Source organism: Tachypleus tridentatus, chromosome 1 (assembly GCF_004210375.1).
Source record: "Tachypleus tridentatus isolate NWPU-2018 chromosome 1, ASM421037v1, whole genome shotgun sequence".
NCBI lineage: Eukaryota > Metazoa > Arthropoda > Merostomata > Xiphosura > Limulidae > Tachypleus > Tachypleus tridentatus.
This window is the reverse complement of record NC_134825.1, coordinates 38,337,370-38,362,985: the sequence shown is the minus strand read 5'-3', so window position 1 is coordinate 38,362,985 and position 25,616 is coordinate 38,337,370. Positions and strand designations below refer to the sequence as shown.

General features: G+C 33.6%; 1 protein-coding gene across 1 annotated transcript in view; it reads left to right on the top strand.

Annotated features, from left to right (window-relative positions):
- Nucleotides 1-23,645, top strand: part of LOC143246427 (uncharacterized) — an 82,828-nt gene extending 59,183 nt beyond the window's left edge. Inside the window, exons 3-5 of the mRNA XM_076493128.1 lie at nucleotides 8,624-8,917; nucleotides 10,880-11,185; nucleotides 19,754-23,645. Of these exons, the coding sequence (XP_076349243.1) occupies nucleotides 8,624-8,917; nucleotides 10,880-11,185; nucleotides 19,754-20,574 (1,421 nt within the window). The 3' untranslated portion in view covers nucleotides 20,575-23,645. The remainder of the gene's footprint in view (nucleotides 1-8,623; nucleotides 8,918-10,879; nucleotides 11,186-19,753) is intronic.
- The last annotated feature ends 1,971 nt before the right edge of the window (nucleotides 23,646-25,616 follow it).

Here is a 25,616-nt window from a genome sequence, read left to right as displayed (position 1 = left end):
CATAGCTAGGTGGTTAAGGCTTTCAATTTGTAATTCGAAGGTCGTGAGTTCAATTCCCCGTAACACGAAACAGGCTCGTCTTTTTAGTCGTGGGAGCGTTATAATGTTACGGTCAATCCCACTATTTGTTGGTAAAAGAGTAGCCCAAGAGCTGACAGTGGGTGATGATGACCATCCGCCTTTCCTCTAATTTTGCCCTCGTGTAGCTTTGCGCGAAATTCAAAAACAAACACACACTTTTTTATTGTGAAATAAAAAACAAAGTGATACAAATATCACAAAAATTTTTTTTTACCTAAACTAGGAAAAGCACAACATTCACAATGACATTTTGCGAATTTCCTAAGTATGTAATTCCAACACAATCCTTAAACTAGTGATATCTCCTGATATCTAAAAAAATTATATTCAAATTTATAATTTCATTTACTCAATTTCAACTCACATTAACCTTTTCCCTCACTGTAGGTCCGGCATGTCCAGGTGCTTAAGGAACTCAACGCGTAATCCGAGGGTCGCGGGTCGAGTTCCTGTCATACCATAGATGCTCGCCTTTTCAGCCGTGGGGGCGTTATAATGTGACGTTCAATCTCACTATTCGTTGGTAAAAGAGTAGCCCAAGAGTTGGCGATGGGTGGTGATGACTAGCTGCCTTCCATGTAGTCTTACACTGCTAAATTAAGGACGGCTAGCGCAGATAGCCCTTGTGTAGCTTTGCAAGAAATTCAAAAAAAACAAACAAACCCTTACTGGGATTCTCTTGCACTCTCCTTAAATTAATTAAATTGTCTGGAGCCAAGTAAGTACAATCCACCCATTAACCAGTTGACTGAATTGTTATTGTTGTCTATTTTTAAGCGCAAAATTGCGCTATGAATCTTAGCACAGCTGAGCCATCTATGCTAACCATACGATGCATTCTTATGCAACACCAAACGATCGTTGCTCATGGAAAAAAATTATTCAGAAACACATTTAATTCATATTAAATACATCTTTAAAAATATGTTGCTGTCCATTCACAAAGAAGTTACCCCATATATGCTTCTCAAGGAAATGCTCTGATAAACCTAATAATATTCTACAAACTTCACAATTTGAGTTATTGCTACACCGCTTACTATTCATAAGGTCCACATATTGAGTGTTTTTACGTTTTTGTTTACAAGAACAACTACTGTGAAAAAAGTGAGGTCAAAGTTTTCATTTTCTATGTAAAATACAGTTTTATATGTTCAAGTACACAACCACGAATAAAAGAAACTACTCTAGGCGTCTGTTACTTCTTAAAAAAAAAACAATTAAACCATTAATAGAAAAAAAAATCAAAATTCCCAAAGATATAATTATTCACTTTTCTCTGGAATAATGCTGAAAGGTATTTAGGTTACCTTGTATCAAATATATATAACCATATTAAAACAAGCGATTAAAACCACTCTGCGGAGAATAATTCTTCAATATAAATACAAATTATTTATTTATTATAACAATACAACTAATTAATTTTAAATACTTTCAGCTAGCCTAATCGGTGGACTTAGCAGATAGCCCGAAGTGGCTTTGCTGTGAGAAAACACACACACGTTCATTAATTCTAATATCAGTTTTTTGCGCCAACTTAATGATTTCATTTAACGTTCACTCTGGATATTCACTGCCAAAAGTAATAAGCATTACAATATTACAAAACAAAATATTTTCAATTCTAAAACCAATATCAAATTGTTCTTCGAAACCTTCATAGTTGATGCGAGTGATTCTATAGAAACTACGCCCAGTCAAACAAACTTTAACTCATTCGCTTGAAATAGATTATACCTACATATTAAAAACTACTTATTTTTAGAACTCGTAATATACACAGTAGTTTAACTAACAACAGCAGACGTGAAGCTTATAACTAAGCCACAATAAATCTCCAACGTGTTGGGTAATTTATTCCTAAAGCTGATTGGTTAGTAGCTTAACACTCGCTTGTTACCATGGGAACCTGTTTTGTTTGTTTGTCGTTTCTTCCTTAAACACTTACCTCTCCCTTTTACTATATCAATAGAATCTTCAGTGCTTAAATAGCATAGTTTCCAAAAATCCACTCTAACACACATTAATATTTCATTTACTTTTCTGCTTATGGAGACGTACAGATTGTTTTATTTTTTAATTGGAATGAAACCCAACAACAACGACGTTTGCAGTGAGTTAGAATTTGATTAGTTCGTTCTATATAGACAAGACCTAAGTATTTGAGTCTGGTTATCTATTTATAAGACATATCTCGAATACTTAAGAAAACAAGCATCAACTTAACATAGTTATGTATAATTCAACTTCGCCTGCTTTATCTTTAATTCATAACTCAAGCTAAGAAACAATACTTTAATGAACAGAGACAGCGATTGTTCACTGATAGTGTTCATGTTTATTTGAGTAATTCTCCAAAAGGAAATGTATTCTCAAATCAGGTGATTTACCTTTTAATTCGGCTCTGCTTCGCTAACAGTAAACAATGAGTAATATTTTATTACATTCTGAAACTAAAATTCAAATTTTCTCCGAACCCATCAGGCAAGGGAAAAGTATTTCTGAAGCAGACTCTATCTTGTATTACCAAAAAAATGTGTATTCGTTATAGAAGAGAGTTTTACTGTGACAATGGGTTTAACAATACAACGTTTTGAAACCACAGCAACGAAAATTTAAAATCTTCAGGTAATAAGAGCTCGACGTTTTTTTAGAATAGAATGTCATCATTAAATTAAACTAACATACATTAGAATACGAGTTTTAAATACCATTTAAAACGTATGTAAACTTATTCTTTGACCATCTTATATGCACATATATAGAATAATGGCTGCTTTTCACTATGGCAGTGTATTGACCTACGTAGGAACTACCATATAAGCTATTTCAGATAATGTACTCGTCTTTCTTTACAACTTGGTTATCAAGCTTTTTATACGTTTTTTTTTTTTATTTTCCAGAATGTCAAGCAATCTTGAGTTGGCTGTTAGAAACAACTTTTATATACTTTAAGCAAAACTTTAATTTTCCATTTTCCTTTAGTTGTCACACTTATTTAACAGTAAATCTTATTAGTGATTGTATCACGAAAAGTCAGTGTATTTTATGCAACACCAGTATGAGTAATGGAAAACCTAAACTCACTGTCAGTGTTCGCGAAACTTTCGATTTATGTTCACTCATTTTTCACACCAATGTATCAAGTGACGCATTCATGATGTTTTATTCGAAATAAGTCAACATAATTTTATATCCAATTTTTCAGATCTCTAAATATAATAATAAACTTTCAAAGGTGCTTGTTATTCATTATGTGTAATTCATCGCAAATATTATGCAGCCATAATTCACTCATACGTAACTGTCCTAATACAATGAACACCTCTTGACTGAGTTAGTACCCAGTGCCAATGTTATCAAGGTTTTTTACACCGAAGAACGTTGAACGAATTACTCAAAATCAGTATCTTCTGATATATCCGAAAACTGTCTTTAAGTCTTAACTTAAACTTCTGTCTTCAACAGAAAGATCGTTTACCTAAACTGCAGTAATTCTATCTGATGTATAATGTTTGTAATAAAACAACAGAATGTACACTTACGTATAACAAACTGGCAACGTACGTATAAGAACAATACACCACCGATACCAGCTTTAGTTTTCAATACCACACATTAGGAAAGTGTGGTGAAACTGTTTTAACAGTCACCTTAAACTATACTTTAAAGATCAATATAAGCTATTTAATTCTTAGAATTTACGAGATCGTTTTCACCCAGTGGCATCTATAATAAATCAAAATATATCTGCTGCAATATAGTTGTATATATTTGATAATGGTTACAAAAAAGCACTTATTTGACGAAGATATGTTTGTTATTAAACACAAAACTGTACAACTGGGTGTCTGGGCTACATCAACCGTGGGTAGCGAAACCAAGATTTTAGCGATATAAGCCTTCAGACGTACCACTGAAAAACTAGAAGGGCAATAAATACAAACTTGTCATTAGTACGTAAAAGGCTTTATCCAGTCATTTTTAAATAATATAATATCAAATTTGTTTTTAATTCCGCGCAAAGCTACACTGGGGCTATCAGCGCTAGCCGTCCCTAATTTAGCAGTGTAAGACTAGGGGGAAGGCACCTAGTCATCACCACCCACCGCCAACTATTGGGCTACTCTTTTACTGTCACATTATAACGCCCTTACGGTTTAAAGAGCGAGCATGTTTGGCGCGACCGGGATTCGAACCTGCGACCCTCAAATTACGAGTCCAGCGCCTTAACCACCTGGTCATGCTGGGTCAATTAGTTTTGTAATTACTTTCGAAACTTTGAAACACATATTAGTTTGTTCATAAATTGTTTGTGTCATACCTCTTATTGCATGTTAGTATTTCGTTTGAATTTCAACCCCCCCCAGATGGTTCAGCTATAAACTTAGATTCATTACATTAGGGGTTCGATTCCCGCAGCAGTCACAGTGTAGATAGTTCCTTTTGCAGTTTTACAGCTTTCTGTAGATTTTATGCTCACGAAAAAGTTGAAGAAATAAAAAAATGTATCGGTAACAAACTTGTTAACAAAAAACTCGGTGGTTAAGGCACTCGACTCGTAATCCGAGGGTCGCGGGTTTGAATTCCCGTCACACCAAACATGCTCGCCCTTTCAACCGTGGGGGGCGTTATAATGTGACAGTCAATCCCACTATTCGTTGGTAAAAGAGTAGCCCAAGAGTTGGCGGCGGGTGGTGATGACTAGCTGCCTTCCCTTTAGTCTTACACTGCTAAATTAGAGAGAGCTAGCGTTTGAATTTAACGCTAAACAACTATAACGCAAAATCCTGTGAAAAAGATCATACTATATGGATGAAATATATATGAGAAATGTTGCAGGTGTGAAACAAGAGCACTTTACAGTTACGAGACCACTTTACAAGTGGAAAGTACACATGTTATTAGGAAGAATCGTAATCGCCAAAAATGTAGCCTCTGACAATGTGGGAAAGACAACATGCATAAGAAATGAAAAGGAAACTACGGCTTTATATTTAATATTTAGTATGAATTAAAAGAGGTTGTTATAACTTATCTAACATATTGAAACATCTCAAGTTTTATTTTAAATAAAACAGTTAATAAACAAGAACAGCTAATGGTTTAGTTCTTGGGTTACAACCACATATTGTATTAACATGCATTTTGTGTCTAAATACTTTCTGATATTTTGAACTTGTGAAAGTATTTCTATACTTTTTGTCTACAATTTCTGTATAAAACAATGCTGTACCCGCTGCAGGTATCGAAATGTGCTTTATAGGGAGAAATATCATCGCATTTTTACATAAAGTGCAGAAGTACGTTATTAAAATTGCGTCCTATTCTTGTCTTTGCAAGTGACCTTTTAGCAGGAGAAGTCTTTATGATGTTCAGTCAGATTGACGAGAATATTGCGTTAGACGTCAACTCTCTTGACAGTTCTGATTATCAACGAACACCTCCCGACTATTATTAAACTTCAATATCAGCAACCCACATAACGTTCAAAGAAGTGTGAATTACCACTACAGTAACGCTCGTCATTTATTTTCATAGCCGTGAAAATCTATTATCTTACCAAAAGACGAATTTTTCGTCCATTCCACAACCTCCCTGAATATATCATGGATATATCCCTTCCCCATTTGATTAGTAACATTTTTCTACCATTGATATTGCGTTCTTGGTTCGAGTCTATTAATTTGGAAACATCACACCAGCAGCCTTTTATGTCCACAACAGTTCAATCTCGATTATAAGGTATGCGATATCCTCGTCTTGAAGTTTTACAAGCTATATAATATCACATTTCTGTACACAGTATTCTCTGACAAAAAAAAAATATAACAGAAGCTTTAGCATACGTAGGGGATGATATGCAACTGAAAACCTTATTCATGTTGTTAATACAGTTACGAAAATAGCACATGCTCGATATCATATAGACTTTAATTCTTCGTGAGTAAATTCTGGATTTTACTTCTAAGCCCATGTTCTTCATATATCTTTTGCCATTCTCTATTTATTTAGAGAAAAATTAGATATGTAGACTGAAACGGAGCTATATGGTTGTACAAACATCATCATCATATGTCATTCGAAAAATTACACATAATTCAATCTTTCAAATAAAACTTACAAACTTCTAAGCAACGTGTATTATGGGACTTTCTATAGAATTTCAAGTTATATTTTTTTATATTGGAACAAAGTTAGGAGCCTTTTAATCTTATTCCTATTAATAAGAATTTTCTGATAGCCACAGTATTCGATTAAATAAATGTTAAAGGTTACCAAGCAACTTCAAAACTGGCAGTAGTTAGAAAACAACAACAATTGTTTTAACTGTCGCTTTCAGATGAGATTAATGCTCACTTCAGATACGTACAGGACGCTATGACGAAACAATGTTTCAAAATCGAATCAAATTAATATTGATCATTTCAAAATGGAGCTAAATTTGTGAGCTGTTGGAATATTTCTCATTCAAGCACCGTGCAAGATTGGAAATAAAGCCTTAATGACTTTAAAAATATAGTAATTTTACAGAAATGTTAACATTTACCGTGAGTATAAATAGCATTAAAACTCGATTGTTTCCGAGAAATGTTAGCACTGTTTCTATATAAACGTCGACTGAAAAACTACACCACGGGGAGGAAGAGATGCTATAATTCTGAAGGAAATCTTTAAAATTTTCATTTCAAAATGTTCGTGAAGCTACAAAAATAAAATCCTACAAATAGCTGTGCCCAGTTTTGAAGACTACAGGGAAGACAAGTAACCAACAATGCCCATCGTCAAATATTTGTCTGTTCTTGTTTTCAGATTTGAGTATCACTCTGATTGGGTATCAACAGTTCCAAAGTTTATAGGATGTTTTTATATCAGAAGGTCAAGAAACATGAACTGTGCAATTAACAAACCAATCACCCTAACCATTAGGATACACCATTCCCAACTTTTCAAATAAGTAAAAAAGTATATATTTTTTCTTAAAACTGCAATTGAATATATCAGCCACGTTTTTGTTTTATCAGAACTGGATATTTATTCATAATTGAAGCTGCAATGCTTTATAAGGGAATTCATCCCTGAGAAAAATGGTTCTCAGATAGGGTCTAGCCTCTGCTTTATAAAGCAACGTGTAACTTCTCATAGGCAGTACTTTTTTACTATTTTAGAGAGTTTTCAGATGTGTTTAATGATTCAGTGTAATATTTATTTATTTGATGTGATTACTAACACATTTATAAATGTTGTAACCTTATGATTATATAGTCTTATTAATATCATAAAACTGAAAGTTTTAGTAGTAAATGTTTCATGCTCTATAATTACTTTGATATGAAAATAAAATACAAATATCTATATGCCTAATCATCACTTAATACACATGTTTGTCTATTCCAAACAGTTACCTGCTTCTGTTTCTTATTATTTCACTAAACATTTCTTTATTTTGGGCTATCTGTTAGTTAACTGGCCTTGAATGGCCAGATGATTAAGGCACTCGACTCGAAATCTGAGGGTTGTGGGTTCAAATTCCTCGTCATACTAACCATGCTCTCCCTTTCGGCCGTTAGTGCGTTAAAATATTACGGTCAATTCCATTATTCGTTGGTAAAAGAGTAGCCCAAACGTTGGTGGTGAGTGATGATGACTAACTACCTTCCCTCTAGTCTTACGCTGCTAACTTAGGGACGGCTAGCACAGATAATCCTCGTGTAACTGTCAGTTAATCTTATCATAGAACTAACGTCTTATTTAGTCTGTTAAATGAGTTATAACTATTCGTATCAATTCATTAACCTTATTTAATTTATGTATCCTCGTTCCCAACATGAAAGCTAAAAAACTGATTGATTCTCTTTGTACCTATACACGAAAGGGAGTTTTCTTTTATCCATTACTTGTAAGGTCCAACCGGGCATTTAACGACAATCTGTCAATCCTACACATTTCTTAATCAGATTTATCTATCATACGTACTAGAAATAGATCTGACAGACAAGGGTTATCTTCTTGTTGAACAGTATGAAAAAAGTATATTTTAATTTAAAATCTAACACGTTCTGATAATTTTCCGAAGTTCTATGATGTTTATAGAATACAAAGGTTTATACATACACACACACATATATATATATATATGGGTATTCATTAGGAATAAATATTAACCTTCAAGCTAATATTTCCCACAGTGTGTGTTGCAAGTGAGGAGTGGACAGTAAAAAAACCTATTGTTCTGTATAACCTTTAAAACATTAAACAACTGCAATGCCTTGTAAGAGAAATTTCAATGTGATGGCCAGCTAAAAGTGTAACTGAAAGTGGTTATATTTACCACTGTTTATTTTTTCGGTGTTTAAATATATGTGGTCCTAATCTCATTCTGTTAAGACAGCCGCAATTAATGGTGGTTCTTGAAAGGATCACGTTTGTAAAGAAGTGTCTTAAGCAAATTATTTGGGTTTATTCAGAAATTTAGTAATCAGAAGTAACGTATAATAGCAAGGTATAATATTTAATAATATGTTTTCAATGTTTTCAGCAAAATTAGATGCAGTCAAAACGTATATGCGTATGCGGAGAGTGCCTGACCACCTACAAAACAAAGTCATCAAGTGGTTTGACTATCTGTGGATGACACAAAAATCATCTGACGAAGAAAGATCAGTGGGCTGCCTTCCAGACAAACTGAAAGCTGAAATAGCCATTCACGTGCACTTGGACACGCTGAAACGAGTGGAAATCTTTCAGAACACGGAAGCTGGATTTCTTTGTGAACTCGTCTTGAGACTGAGACCAGTCCTATTCAGTCCAGGAGACTATATCTGTAGAAAAGGTATTTTTAACAATAAGACGTTTACTCTTTAGAAGATAATTATTTGCAATCTGAAAGATCATAGTGAAATTTGTAACTAATAAGTGTGTATTATTGCTGATGTAAAACGGTAAAACACATCTCAACAGTCTTAAAATTAGTACATGTTTTACTGACCCTGAGGTTCAAGTTAAACGCTTAAAAGTTGGTTTTGAGACTTCACGCGGATGACCATTAATACAATGTTATATTAAACAATATTCCGGCTGACTATTTTTCACAGTTCTCATATTGATTTTGCAACATATGTCACTATCATTCGCTCTAATTATAGCAATTTAATGCCAACGAAATATCACCCATTATATAAGAACACGAAACTTAAAACTTATATAATATTAAAATCTGGTTTATTAAATATGATTTGATCCTAAGTTTACTTATATATCTTGATAATAAAGTAGTTGATTTATATCTTGAACATAACTCTCAACTTTCAACAAAGATATCATAATGAAGTAGTGACTGAGAATATTAACTTCTTTTCAGCTGGTCACACTTGTTGTTAAAGTAATGAATTTTTGTCAGTGTTCAAAGTTCCTAAAAATGTTACACCTTTTCATAAAACCATTTGCTGATATGCTATGGATTTAGTTTTGCCTAACCAATTTTGCTGTGATTGATTACTTTGGAAATGTATAGTGAAAGTACATGTCTTCTTGTTAATTATTCAGCTACTATTCACAGTAATGAATTTTAAGGATGCTTTAGATGTTTTCTTTGATATCTTTGTAATCATTAGCTATATAGAATTTATATGATTATAATGAGTAGTGAATTAAATGTACATTTCGTAATTACTGTAATTACATATCAATTAGGATAAGTTGCGTATATAGAAGAGGGTTTGTAAATAATGCTTTCCCTCTACACAGAAAATAACAACAGGAAGATGTTTCCATATATTTCATCAAATCTTCTGAGTAGAGAGATAGATGAAACTGAGTTATGGGATCATACAGACAAAACTGAGTTATGGGATCATGCAAGTAAAACTGAGTTATGGGATCATACAGATAAAATTGAGTTATGGGATCATACAGACAAAACTGAGCTATGGGATCATACAGACAAAACTGAGTTATGGGATCATACAGATAAAATTGAGTTATGGGATCATACAGGTAAAACTGAGTTATGAGATCATAGAAATAAAACTGAGTTATGGGATCATACAGGTAAAACCGAGTTATGAGATCATAGAGATAAAACTGAGTTATGGGATCATACAGACAAGACTGAGTTATGGGATCATAAGGTAAAAGTGAGTTATGGGATCATACAGATAAAACTGAGTTATGAGATCATACAGATAAAACTGAGTTATGGGGTCATACAGATAAAACTGAGTTATGGGATCATACAGATAAAACTGAGTTATGGGATCATACAGACAAAACTGAGTTATGGGATCATGCAGGTAAAACTGAGTTATGGGATCATACAGATAAAACTGAGTTATGAGATCATAGAAATAAAACTGAGTTATGGGATCATACAGGTAAAACCGAGTTATGAGATCATAGAGATAAAACTGAGTTATGGGATCATACAGACAAGACTGAGTTATGGGATCATAAGGTAAAAGTGAGTTATGGGTTCATACAGATAAAACTGAGTTATGAGATCATAGAAATAAAACTGAGTTATGGGATCATACAGACAAAACTGAGTTTGGGGTCATACAGATAAAACTGAGTTATGGGATCATAGAGATAAAACTGAGTTATGGGGTCATACAGATAAAACTGAGTTATGGGATCATACAGATAAAACTGAGTTATGGGATCATACAGATATTATCGTATAAAGCTCGAAAATTTACGTTTAACAAGCAATGTATTTTTTCTTCTTCGATTTCACCTTTTCTTTCTGTTGTTGTTGTTTGTTTTTTTTATTCAAATTCGTTACGAAAATAAAAAGGAGAAGTAGGAAAAGAAATGTACATCGTGAACCGTGGCCGCCTTCAAGTTGTCACGGACAGCGGGAAGACAGTTTTGGCAACACTTCGTGCAGGAAGCTATTTTGGCGAAATCAGTATTCTGAACATGGGTACTGCTGGAAATCGTAGGACGGCCTCGGTACGCTCTGTCGGTTATTCGGATCTTTTCTGCCTATACAAACATGATATGTGGGACGTTCTCAAAGACTACCCAGCTGCCCGTGTCAGGCTGGAGGCCATCGCTGTCAAAAGATTAGAAAAATACAGAAAAGAGCCGCTTAGAAAAAGTAGGTAACACTATTTACGTCCTTTCAATTTGCTGATAATTTGTTTTGGAAGTAAGGAAAACGTTTTCTGGCTAGTTGAAAATTTAAATTCAAAGCCTGAAAACTATATAGTTTATATAGTAAACTACTTTATATATATATAAAGTAAACTACTAGGCGTAAGAGACAATACTAACAACAGTCTTTTCTAGGTTGCTGCTACATTAGATGTTGAAATGCAACTTGTATGTGCTGTACCTTTGACACTTAGTATTTACATTCATTACTTATACGAAGCGTGAAATTAAAATGGACCAAGAATAAAGAAATGATACATTAAAATATTGAATTTCAATTAAAGAGGAAAATGTTACAAAAAATTCAGTAAATAGAGAAATTAACATGAAAGGATTGTGTAACCTTAGAAATACCTTATAATGAAGAAAATCGAAACATGCGAATTGCGCAAAATTCTTTCTTATTAAGCTCTCAAACAGACCTCTAGTATTCTGTTCTTGTAACTACATTCATTAGTTAACTCCAACGTTGGTAAGTTTTAGCATTGTAGCTACAGTCAGTCCCTAATAGGAAGAACCGCATAGAACCTAGCAGAAGGTGAAATTACTTGATAGCCGTGAAATAATAACATGTAAATATAACACGTATATTTTACATATACATGTAAAACATAATAACATGTAAATATAACACACTCAACAAGACCTACCACACGACAATAAATACAGGTAATTAACCAATACATTGCATAAGTCTGGTGCCATTCATTTCCCCTTTAATTGACAAAAAAACAAATATATTTTTCGGCTGGTATGGGTTAACCTGAAGATGACCTAGAAAGGTCGAAACGTTGGTCTATGCTTGTCAATAAATGTGTTAATACCCATACCAGCTGTTCTGAGGCAGGTTTTTATTTCAAGCGGGTTTTTCGTCATCAGGAAGTATATTTTTCACGTTGAAAAGAAAGTGATAACGAAAGTTATTGCAGACGGGTGTACACTTTACTATACAGCTAATTTACCGGGTTACCTTATTTTATTATTATCCTTACAAACAATAGATTGTACTAAAATTATGTGTTTAACCGACATATTGGTTTTGTTTTCACGATAAATACTATTTACACAAAACACTAACATTGGTTGAAAATGACTCTTAACAGACAGTGACCAATGTTGTTGTACTCCGGACCAGTCTTCAGCATTTATAACTTGGCCCGTCTCTCGAAATGAAATATAATATGGCCAACACATGAAACAATTACCAATTACTTAATTATAATTCCTCTAGCTTCATTGTAATGCTCGGCATTACGTCACTATGACATTTGGATAGTCACCTTGACAATATTGTCTTGTACAAATGTTTGAAACCTTTCCATATGCTGTAATCTTGATTAAAATCAATTGGCTATCGGGTATTTTTGATCAACTCGTAACACCAGGTGCGTGGACTTTACTGGTAAAAATGAACTGGTTGTTTATTTATGTTTAAGGATACAGCTGCACAATGGCCTATCTGAGCTGTGTCCACTAGCATGTTTAAGAATACAGCTGCACAATGGCCTATCTGACCTGTGTCCACTAGCATGTTTAAGGATACAGCTGCACAATAGCCTATCTTACCTGTGTCCACTAGCATGTTTAAGGATACAGCTGCACAATGGCCTATCTGACCTGTTTCCACTAGCATGTTTAAGGATACAGCTGCACAATGGCCTATTTGACCTATGTCCACTAGCGAGAAAGGGAAAGAGAGTAAGCCACGTTTACAGAATAAAGCCACAGTTATCTGTTTCAAATAAATCACAACGTTACAAATAAACTGAATGTAAAATTAAATTAACTCTTTGAGAATCAAACTTAGACGTCGGCAAAACTGTTTGTTTTGAATTTCGCACAAAACTATTCAAGGGGATTGACCGTCACATTATAATGCCCCCCTGCTGAAAGGGCGAGTATGTTTAGTGCGACGGGGATTTGAGCCCGCGACCCTCAGACTACGAGTCGAACGCCTTAACCTACTTGGCCATGCCGAGCCACCGGCAAAACTGAACTTAAGTTTGAAAACAAAATCCTGACCTGACCAGCTGACTGTAAAACGAGTAACTACTGCGTAAGGCGCTTTCACTGACGGAACAAAACGTGTAGTAGAAGACAAACAGAGCTCCAAGTTTGTAGCATGACCAGTGAGCTAAGGAGCCCCTGTTATTACTTGCTGAGACATGAGGTACGAGCATCGTCCAATACAAACGCAATTTCTTCTATGGCAAAAACTGAATTTTCTTTATACCGTATGCATTAAAGTTGGAATGAAATCGCTTCAACGTTTTCCGTAACAGCAAACTGGACTATCGACAGCTGTACAAGACAGAAAACTGTACCTAAAGGTCGGTTTGAAAAATTTTATGTATGTGTACATTTAAAAAACTGCTTACGACAAACATTAAATACCCAGAGTAAATTCACGGTGTAGCTTTTTAAGTTCTCACTCTCAATCAATATATATATCTGAACAGTGTTTTTATTTTTCTCAACCAAAAATTAACCTAAAATCATGCATTTACTAAATGTCACTAATACCTTATTTAAATTGTGTAACTGAACCTTTGCTCTATCTTACATATGAAAACAGTAGCCAATCCTATCTATTCTTACTTATGGCTGGTAGAAACTTGGAACCGTTCCAACAGCATAAATCGTGCTGCCGATCGAAATTATGAATATAAAATCACTTCTAAAAACTTATAAGTTTTTCGTCGTCATCAGTTTTGTTTAAATATTTTGATAAACCAGTAATAAACCGTCATAAAAGCTTTTGAGAAAAGTGAGAAAAAAAACTATTAATTTCTACACTAAACCAGGAAAAACAACTTGCTTTGTACTTATCTACTTTAGCCATGCAAAATATCTTTCCTAAAAAAGTTTTCTTTGTTTATTATTCAGCGCAAATCTTCATAATGGGCTCTCTGTACTCTGACCACCACGTGAATCGAAACTCGAGTTTTAGCGTTATAAGCCCTCAGACTTACTGCTGAGTCATGTAGAGGCTAGTAAAGAGGAGATAAAAATTAAAAGTTTCGAACCTTCTAAAACACATTTTGTGACATTAGAAAAAGTGCAACATAAATCAAAAAAGGCCTAAATAAGGTTTTATAACAAAACTAAATATCTCTACTTCTTCACCGGTAGCTCAGTAGTAAGCTAGAGGAGTTATAACGCTAAAGTTCGAGGTTCGATCCCTAGAGCAGATACAGTACAGTACATCATATGCCTTTGCGCTAAAATTACCGACCTCAAGTTAAATTTCTTATTAAAATTAATTTAATAATCTTATTAGTCATGATTTACCTATAGGTTCTCTGTGTGTCTTTACTAGAAACTTTAGTTGTTGAGATTACATTGTAGGCGTATAAGAAAAGTTTGGATGTGTTGATATTTTATTCTACAAATTTCAATGGTCCGACCTAAGTACGTGATGTGTTCGAACAGTCATTTCTCAATAGGATTGATGCGGTTTTAGCTTTAACTTTAAAATTATAAATTATAGCACAATAATACGTATCTGTACTAGTGATATTCGTTAACAAAGAAAGTAGTAGAATGCTTTGTTTATATGTTTGTTGTTAATCTGCACATTGAGCTATCTACAATGTGTTTATAGGAGAAATCGGCTTCCAATTTTAAGTGCACTAAGCCTTTATGCTTGTTGTTGTATCAGTGAAAGTCGCGGTTATATATTTTGTTTAGTTTTTAATTTCGCGCAAAGCTAAACGACAGTTACCCTGATTCAGCAGTGATAAACTGAGAGAAAGCAACTAGTCAACACCATCCACCGCCAACTCTTGGGCTATTCGTTTACAAAAGAATTGTGGGATTGACTATCACATCTCCCATGGCTGAAAGGGCAAACATTTGATTCGAACCCACTACCCACAGACTGCGAGTTGAGCGCCTAACCAGCAGGTTACGCCAGGCATGAGCTGTACATTAGAATAGATTTGCTAGAAAGCTTACAGATGTATACGTGATATAAAAATGTTTCAAACACTATTTGTACTAAATACGTGAAAATAAGAGCTAAGTTTTCCTGGCAAAGCAATCAGCATTTGAGGTTCCCACTACAGAAATTTATGTCAAAGCTTCGTGTAAGCTTTCCAGAACCAATTACTGTAACATAATTCATCAAACTTTGTAATAGTTTAGTGAAAATTAAACATTAGTATTGCCTGTCATGGTTTCTTGATTTGGACACTCGACTGACAACCAGCAGGTCTCGAATTCGAATTTCTTCACTGAACACACCCTCTCTTTCAACCATTGTCCGTTATAATGTGATGGTCAATTCCATTATTAGTAGGTAGCCCTAAAGTTGTATGTGGGTGGTGTTAATTAGCTATCTTCCTTCTAGTGTAGCACTTCAAATTTAGAGAGTACTAGTGCACTTAGTTCTGAAGTTGCTTTGAATGAAGTTCAATAAACAAACTAATAAAAATCATTATTCTTATTGTGTATCAAACAAAGTTTGGAAAATATGAATGTAGTTCAGTTCTTCTGTTTACCTTGGGAATTCAAACTTTACTCATGACTTGTTTTATAGATTAGAAGGTGTTTCTTATGTCACTTTTTTTTCTAATATATATATATATATATATATGAATTTGAGCTTACATCAAATTCCTAAATCCTTAAACAAAGACACTTTTATATTTTATTTTGTTTTTGCCATTTCGTTTTCCATGATTTGCTTTAAAACCTTTTAGTGTGTGTTTTTTTTTTCTTGGATGGGGAATTTTAATAACATTATTATGGGTACAAAAACAAACCTCTTCTTTTCCATTTCACAATATATTTACTCTGTTATTCATGGCGTATTTATGGATTATCACTCAAACATTATATAAGGAGAATTTATTATAAAAGAATACTACGGTAAAAGTAAACAGGCAGTACAAAAAAAATCAAGATGTTTGCATCAGCTGTGCCCAAACAACGGTTCAAGATGAAAACAGCACCAAATATGCTAGTAAGTTGATCGAATAGAGTATGGAGTTTAAAGCACATAATATCTAAGCCTATGGTCACATAATTTTCCACGTCTTTGAAAAGTATGAGGAAAGAGAAAAATTATTTTTGCTGCACAGAAAAGTCTGTTCCAAAATTCTATATAATCGATAGCCAAATAAACGAAATATATATGTACTGTAATTCTAACGAACGCTTAAACAATTTAATACTTTTATGGCTATCGTAAAACGTGAAAAATGTATATTTACAAATGACATGCTGCCTTTTTAATGTGAAAGAATATTGCAGAATATTAATTTATATATGAAAGGATGCAATACTAACATAAGAAAAACTTTATCACTTTAATAAATACATGATACCAGTGATGCATTTTGAGGCACTTTTATCGACATACCAAATGTTCCAGGAGAGAAAATTTAACATGCTATGGATGTCATACATACGTGAAACGTGCAACAAGGATATGCACATTAACGAGTGTATAGGCCTGACATATCTTGGTGGTTCGGGCGCTCGGCTCGTGACCTGAGGATCGCGGGTTTGTATCCCCGTCACACCAAACATGCTCGCCCTATCAGCTGTGGGGACGTTATAAAGTGACGGTCAATCCCACTATTTGTTGGTAAAAGAGTTGTCCAAGAGTTGACGGTGGGTGGTGATAACTCGCTGTCTTTCTTTTAGCCTTACATTGCTAAATTGGGGATAGCTAGCGCAAATATCCCTCGTGTAGCTTTGCGCGAAATTCAAAAACAAACAAACGAGTACATAATAGAAGCTACATTATAGAAGACTGTTGTCCCAAATACGAAATTGTCATGTAACAAGTCGAATAAGAGCCAGTGACAAATTTCAACATCAGTTGTTTCTACAAATAATACAGAAAGTTTACAATGGAATGGTCTACTAAAAGGAATGATACATGTATGTGGACAGCCAATTAACAGTATTTAGTTTTCGTTTTGATTCAGTAAATCAGCAAAACTGAAACAATTAAATGAAGAGGGAAGGACCAACTTGTAAACAAGGCCTGAAGCATTACTTGTGGTATCGCAATAATACCTAGAATAATATAAAAAAAAACATGATATGTTTGATTTATAATTGTTTCAAATTGATTTCAGTAATTTTGATGTTATTGAATATGTTCCTATGTTAGATATGTTAGATTGTTTCAAAGTGATTTCGGTACTTTTGATGTTATTGAATATGCTCCTATGTTAGATATGTTAGATTGTTTCAAAGTGATTTCGGTACTTTTGATCTTATTGAATATGCTCTATGTTTTCAAAGTGATTTCGGTACTTTGATGTTATTGAATATGCTCCTATGTTAGATATGTTAGATTGGTTCAAAGTGATTTCGGTACTTTTGATGTTATTGAATATGCTCCTATGTTAGATATGTTAGATTGGTTCAAAGTGATTTCGGTACTTTTGATGTTATTGAATATGCTCCTATGTTAGATATGTTAGATTGTTTCAAAGTGATTTCGGTACTTTTGATGTTATTGAATATGCCCTATGTTAGATATGTTAGATTGTTTCAAATTGATTTCGGTACTTTTGATGTTATTGAATATGCTCCTATGTTAGATATGTTAGATTGTTTCAAAGTGATTTCGATACTTTTGATGTTATTGAATATGCCACTATGTCAGATATGTTAGATTGTTTCAAATTGATTTCGGTACTTTTGATGTTACTGAGTACGTCACTATGTTAGATATGAATGTGGAATTTAACTGTTGTATATTGTTCGTGTTATCAGTCTGGGTTTATTCTTTGTTTCATATGTAAATTTCTCGAGTTCATAGCTTATGTGCTATGTGCTCACTCAGCTACACACACAACTGTATTCTTGGAATTTAAAATAATTTATTGTGATTTGTAAAAAGTCGAACTCAAACAGCTAGTGTTTCTTCTCAGGCAAGGAAATAAAATGGTTAGTTAAGTTCCAAGACAGTAAAAACACGTAAACTAAACTAAAGCTGGTAAATTACATTTAAAAACAAACTTTAAAAAGTGCAAGTACCTTTGTTGGGTACATCAATCTTTTTCAGACGTAAAGGTATATTGGAATGTAAAATGTGGACAATAACTTGAAAAGTCGAACTTAAATCTGATAAACGGAGTGAATGGCATGTATCAATTACGCAGGCGTGAATTAATTTGCATGTTAGAGACTACAATGAATAATTTGAAAGTTAAAAGCAACATTAGAAAAACGTACAAGAATAAACCAACACATTTTAACTCAATAGAAAATAGAAACAAACTTGAAAGGTCAAGTTAGTAACATAATCAAAAGAAAATCAATATTTGAAAATTAAATGGCTTGAAGATAAGAGGTAAACATCGTACCACAAATGTGTTGCTGAAATCATTAAAGTAAGTACGACACGTTGCGGTAGCAAATGAAAATACAGAACTCTAAATTATTCACAGTTTAATTGACAGAGATATTTTTAAAGTTCTAAAGTAAAGTTCTAATGTCACTAAAGCCAAAGGGCAACACCGTAAAGGTTAATACAAAGCCTTCTTCATCTGCCTACTTGCTTTAAATTGGGATCCAGTTTCCTTACCTAATATAAACATGATATTGTTAGGATATAGCCATGTTGGCTAAAGGTTTAAGCAACAGAAATATTTTTATTTTTTTTACTCTGTAGGTAACTTATAACTGTTACAACTTTCTTTAAATATCGTTTTGGTTTTCCAAACCATTGAAAGTTATATGCTTTTAAGGCGTTTCAGATAAACAGTACATCTCGTTCTTGGTCTTATAATTATGTTTGTTAGAGAAAGTGTCAGTAGTTTTCGTCAGCATACAATATCTTCCAACGAAGTAGCCATTCTGTGAGAGTTGAATTAGGGTTACCAAATGTACCAATTTTTAGCTTTTTTTTTTGTCCTGATCAAAAATAGCAAAAAAATATTACACTGTCCTCGTTTTTCAGTATCTCAATATGAATTTCATATCTATGGTTTGTCATTATACACAGTTCTTTCATATTTTAGTTCGAGAATCACCTGACAAAGATAAATCACACAGCACGGTGTTCCTTCCCTTTAGGTACGTTTTGTTAACTTACCTGTCATTGGGTAACCGCAGAAACTGAAATTTGAAGACCTGCCCAGCCGTTTTGTTTTATTTTTAACTGCATAAGTTTTTAACAAAATTTGTTTTGCTATGGTTTTAAAATGCTATGCTATAAATATCAGAATATGTAACAAATATCAAAGTTTGTTATTGTAATCTAAACTGTTTCGTGGCTGTTACAATGAAATTCCATATAGAAATCTGGTAACCATGGGAATAGATTGATTTTACAATGGTCTATAATATCTTTGATATCCTAGTAGGTCTGAGGATTTGAGTTCTACAATTTTTTAATGGGGCAAAGAGATAAATCTTACATAATATTATTAGAATGGGAGAAGAAATCGATTCGTTTACACATGGCGAATTCATCCACACTTCAAACAAGTTTTACTTACTTTATGTATATGACTTAGCTGTTTCTTATTTTATTTCCCAACAGTTGCAATGGGCAGAAGTAGGAGTACCCCAGGTTTAGTTGAGTCACGTGGAAGGGTTTCTCTGGAAGAAATGCAGGTTGCCACCCGTGATCCTTCCGCTTCGGCCGCATACCTCTTGACGGACGAAGTTCAACAGAAGGTCACCGAAGTAAGTGTTCTTGGCTGTGGTGTTCATACAGTAAGTAGAGCAAATAGAAGAAAGAGCAGCAGTGGTGAAACAGATACCAAACCCCTTTCCGAGCATGGATTCACGAGGCCAGCACCTCCAATTATCTATATTCCTCAGTCTCCCGAAACAGCATCTGCTTTTCCTTTTCCCGTTAATGTTTCCAAAGACGAAAGGCGGACTCCAGAAGGGTTATCACAGGCTAAATTTCTTACTCTTCGTCCGTCTTCTCCCTACTTTTCCCATTCTCCAGTTTCCAACACATACGATGTGTCCCCTGTAACAGACTACTCAGCACTCAGCTTGAACAGTTCAGATCAGGTGTTTTTCGGTGGTCCTGTCTCCCACTTGAACCACCTTTCTGTACCTTCATTAATTCCAATTGGCAGCGGTAGTGTGAGCCCTGTTAGTGTCTGCACTCCTCAAGAATACCAACAGGAGTCGTTGTTAGCGGAAATCAAACGTCTTCGAGAACGACTTGTGACATTAGAAGACGAGAATGCTTCAATAAGCTCTAAACTTAATAAACAACAATGGGAAGTAGAAAATAGACTTGCCGAAATAGAGCTCCAAATATGTGGTACGAGAGGGGGCGCTAGTAGTGCCAGCAACAGTATTGTTGATGACAGCGAAAGAAATCGAGAATCTGTCATATAAATCATGATAATGAAGATAACATGTTACCTAGCGTAAAAATTATCAAATATTTACTATTGCATATTTATGTAATTCCATTTAATGTCATAAAATGTAAATTCAACATGTGATCTCAATTTGATATTTACTCCTTTATAAAAGTGAACTTTATATGACTTCAACCAAAGTCCCACAGAAAGTAAGTTAACAACACTATATTTCTATTTGTTTGTTTTTAAAAACTATTTATGCCCAATATACCTCTTCAAACTTCCATTCCTCAGATTTAGTAGAATAAAAATGACATTGGTATTTTTCGTGATCTTTCTTTCTCTTAGTTTTTAGTAATTTCAACTGTTCAGTTGTGCCTTAACGCCATTTCATTTCGACCTGAGTTAATAACTGGTGTTGGTCATTTATATTCCAGTTCCTAACCTCTTTGTGCATGTTATAAACATAAAACAAAATTCAATTACGTTAACACAAATAACTGGTTTAATGCACTATGCATATCATGATGCATATGACAGTTGTTCATATTTGTTGTTTTTTGTGCACTGTACAGCTCAAGAGGTGTCGATCCTTACACAGAGAAGCTTCTTCGTGAATAACGTAGAGCAGGTTAAATAAACTCTTTATATGATTTATTTTTATCATCTTGCCCCTATAATTTTGAAAATAAAATAAAACAATATATCTCAGCACATAAACACACAAATCTTAAGTTGTAAAATTTTGTAGGCACTCGTGTTTCTCGAATTATTTACTTATTTTTTTATATTAATGAAACTTTAATTCCATGTACAACAGCAATGCAACAGTAAATTTAAATCCATTATAGTGATCGTTTATTTATATAATTCTATAATTTAATATAAATTGGCATACTAAAATGACGCTTCCAACACTTGTCATTTCAACATTCACGAAAAATCAAAATTAATTATTTATTAAATATCTGTGATTGGGAATCGTCAAGTGTTTAAGTAATGAATTATGTCTAAATATGATGTACGTTAAGCCTTAATATGTTGAAAAACACTTGAGAAAATAAGCAACAAGATGAATTTAGGCTTAGCTATTAAAAGGTTATTCTGTAGTTGTATTATAATTCAACAACGTCTGAGATGTAAGAGCACAATTGATGTTATCTAGTCATTTTTCACTCAAATACTTAGTAAAGAGTTATTACTTATCCTTCAGATAGCATTAAAATGTATTGCTTACGTAACGACAAACGAGAGGGTCGGACGTGACCTTATGGTTAACATGTCAGGCTGCAATCGTATGGTCTAAGGTTTGAGTCGCGATATTCTTCTGAAAATATTCTACTCTTTTAACTGTGGCGTCTTTATAGTGGTGGTGACAGTTAATTTGGCTATTCGATTAAGAATACTTCACATAGTTAATAGGTCTTTCTATCTCGTTCAAAATTAAAGACGTTTATAACCGAGCTTTAGGAGTCTCTGATGTGATCGGTTGAGAGCATACGTTTATCTACCCAATAACGTTTTTTTCAATTTCCCTTAAATCATTGTTATTTTTTCGTTATTATACAGAATGTGTTCTATATTTGTTGCTTTTGCTTTTATAAGCTATATCTCTTTCAACAATTAAACTAATCTAATAGCAATATTAACGGATGATGGTTTTTTTTATTGTAATGTATTTTTATGCCAAGATAAAAATTATAGTCCACCACTGGTACAGCGGTAAATCTACGGATTTCCAACGCTGAAATCAGGGAGTTTGATTCCCTCGGAGGACTCAGCAGATAGCTCGATGTGGCTTTGCTATAAGAAAACACATAAAAATTATAACAATTCATATTTTTAATATCTGAGAATTAACATATAAGCTAGAAGTGACAAATAAAAAGCTTTAATTAGCCTGTAAAATGCGTAAATATCAAAACAATGTAATTTGGAAAGTTACTGAAAATGCTTAAAAAAGCGAAAAAAAATGTTGTGAGAAAAATACTAATATTTTGGTTCATTATTAAGGTCGTAAAAACTGGATTAGTTTAAACCTTTTTTGTTGTTGAACAGCGATTAAATTGCACAAAAAAGCACTAAGTTGAATTTTCATATAAGCTATATGTATGTGTTTCCTGCTAGAGTATACATACAGTTATGGTTGTGCGTTATGTAATTGACATAATATTGTTATCCTTGTCTAAATAAAATATATACACTTTACTTTGTAGAAACGCTTATATTATAATCAACTAACATCTCCCTATTATGTTAAAGGTATGAGGAAATTAGTGGTTAAAGTCATTATTTCTCCAATGCCTAAAACATTGTGATAGAGCATCCTATGTTATCTCCTACATACTATACTTTCTATATTCTTTGTTCTATGACAGTGTATTAGACTAAACCGCATCCGAAGATTGATCTTCAGAGAGACAGACTAACTGGAAAGATAGCGGATTTGTAAACTTATGAGAATATTAGATTTACAACAGCTGTTTAAGTGATACACGGTAGTTCTTTCTGGAAGTTTATTTTTAAAGTTTTTTTTCTTTCATGGCTTAAGCTATTTTGTAATAACACAAAATCAATCTTTGAAAAGTATATATTTTATTTCATTAAAACATTTTCTTAAAACAACCAATGTTTACTTTAAGTTGTGTGTGTGCGTATGTCTGTTATTAAGGAACAAAACTATATAATGGGCAATTTATGCTCTGCCTACTGCGGATATTAAAACCCGATATTTAAAGTTATAAGCCCACAAACTTACCGCTGATGCCCTAGGTTGTATATATAAATATATGTATAACTTTATAAACATCAAAATAATAATTTTTAAAACATTGTTGGTACTTCTCTCCGCCTTATACAAACTACCTAGTCAGTTTTACCGAATTTACGCATTGAATTAAAATATCTCGTTTGTAAAATATTTTATAATTAATTTATTCAAAATACTTTGCAAATAACAAAAATAACAAACAGCAAAAATACTTATGAAATATTTAATGAGTGTTTTAATCTCTGAATATTATATGATATGATATAACTGAAATTCTCAGTTACTTTTTATGAGTCTTTAGGCCTAGTTGTGTTTGAACTGGTTTAATAATAATAAAATTCATTGACAGCATTGTAAATTCTAAAATAAATAAATATACATATATTTACTCTCATCTCAGTTGATTTATTGAACTGTGCATAAAAAGAAAACATGTATTATTTTTATTAAGCATCTTACTGTTGCTTTTATCACGCTTTCCTAGTGTTGGTGACCGACTAAAAAATCACACTAAAGGAACATGATGAAAAATTTCATTCATATTTCTTCAATAACAATGATGCACTTAAAATATTTTGAGTTCAAATAGATAATAAACAATTATACTACCTACTGTCGCGTGTTTAATGGGTAACACCACACACTTTATATAAGCTATGCTGCGGCTTGTGACGTAGAGACGTTGGTAGTCGGCTCATTCCTTCCTTCAAGTATAAGCTTAGAAACGATAATATAGAGCACTTGTATATACGTATTAAAAATTATTTTATAATAAAGACAGTAGTGTAATATACTGTTTTTTATCTTTATCTCCAGGCGTTTTTCTTTTTCTTTCATAGCTTAATTTGTACCTATAAAGTTATTTCGTAAACCACCAGTGTGTAAGATGTTCCTGACACAAGACAGTGCTTCTACTAAATGGGAATATTCTTGATATGTGTCGGTTATATGTTATATATACGTTTCTTGGTTATTTCCTTTTTAATGGATTTTTTTTAAATCTCACTGAACCTTGGAGGCTTGGTGGGAACTTAGAGCCTTGTTATTGCATTTATTGTTGGTACATCCGTACACCTTACTCTTGGTCGTGTGTTTTGTTTTTGAATTTCGCACAAAGCTACTCGTGGGCTATCTGTGCTAGCCGTCCCTAATTTAGCAGTGTAAGACTAGAGGGAAGGCAGCTAGTCATCACCACCAACTCTTGGGCTACTCTTTTACCAACGAATAGTGGGATTGACCGTAACATTATAACGCCCCCACGGCTGAAAGGGCGAGCATGTTTGGCGCGACTGGGATGCGAACCCGCGACCCTCAGATTACGAGTCGCACGCCTTAACACGCTTGGCCATGCCGGGCCAGTCGTGTGTTTTAAGAAGTATTTGCATGTAAACTAGCCGAGGTGTACAATGGTAATGTCATAGGTAAAGGCAATACAAATTTACTTGTAACACAAGTGTTTGCAAACCTACCCTTTAAATTGTTAATAAGATTGTCAAAATTTCATTTTCTCCTCTGAAACAAAATGCCACTGAGGAAAGAGTGAAAAGTACAAATACCGGTTGTTGTTTGTTACTCAATAGCACTTCACTACAATCTCCTGATCATAAAAAGTAACCACTCGATCATTACGGTTTTTAACTTTTGACTTGTATTTCTCACGGGTACACCTGTCTTTAGAGCTGTAATAAACAGTAATCAATATATCTCCATTTTTTGTTTACGTACCGAAAGGTGTTGAATTGTTTTGGTACAGAGATTAAACACGGTTTGTTTTACTCTTAAATAAAACTAAATATATCTGGAGTTAAACTAATAAAATTAAATAAACAAAACATATTGAAAGGAGAGGAAGCTTCGTTCAAATCTAGCACAATTACCTTGTTTACCTTGAATTGGATACAGTTTAACGTCATCAGTAAAAGGTTCACTCAAGCAGCGGAACGAGAGTAAATGATTTTGTCTACACGTAATTGGTTCCTCTTAAATTAATTAAGAAAGCGAAACAGCTCCAAATCTGATAAAAATTCGAAAGAACAAAAACAGCGCACACGAAGAATCCTATCTATGATTTTTACCACTCCACACTCACATCCGTCTTGTACTAGATTAAACATGTGTATAAGTAGAGAATGAATGAAAATTAAATGTCGGTGAGGCCACTGTTGCATAGGTTTGTTACACGCACGTATATATGTTTCAAAAGACAACGAACTAAAACAGAAAATCAAACAAGGGTGTTTAATGCAAAATAAGAATGGAAAATGTTTAACTGTAGAGCCAGATATGAAGAATGAAAAATGAAA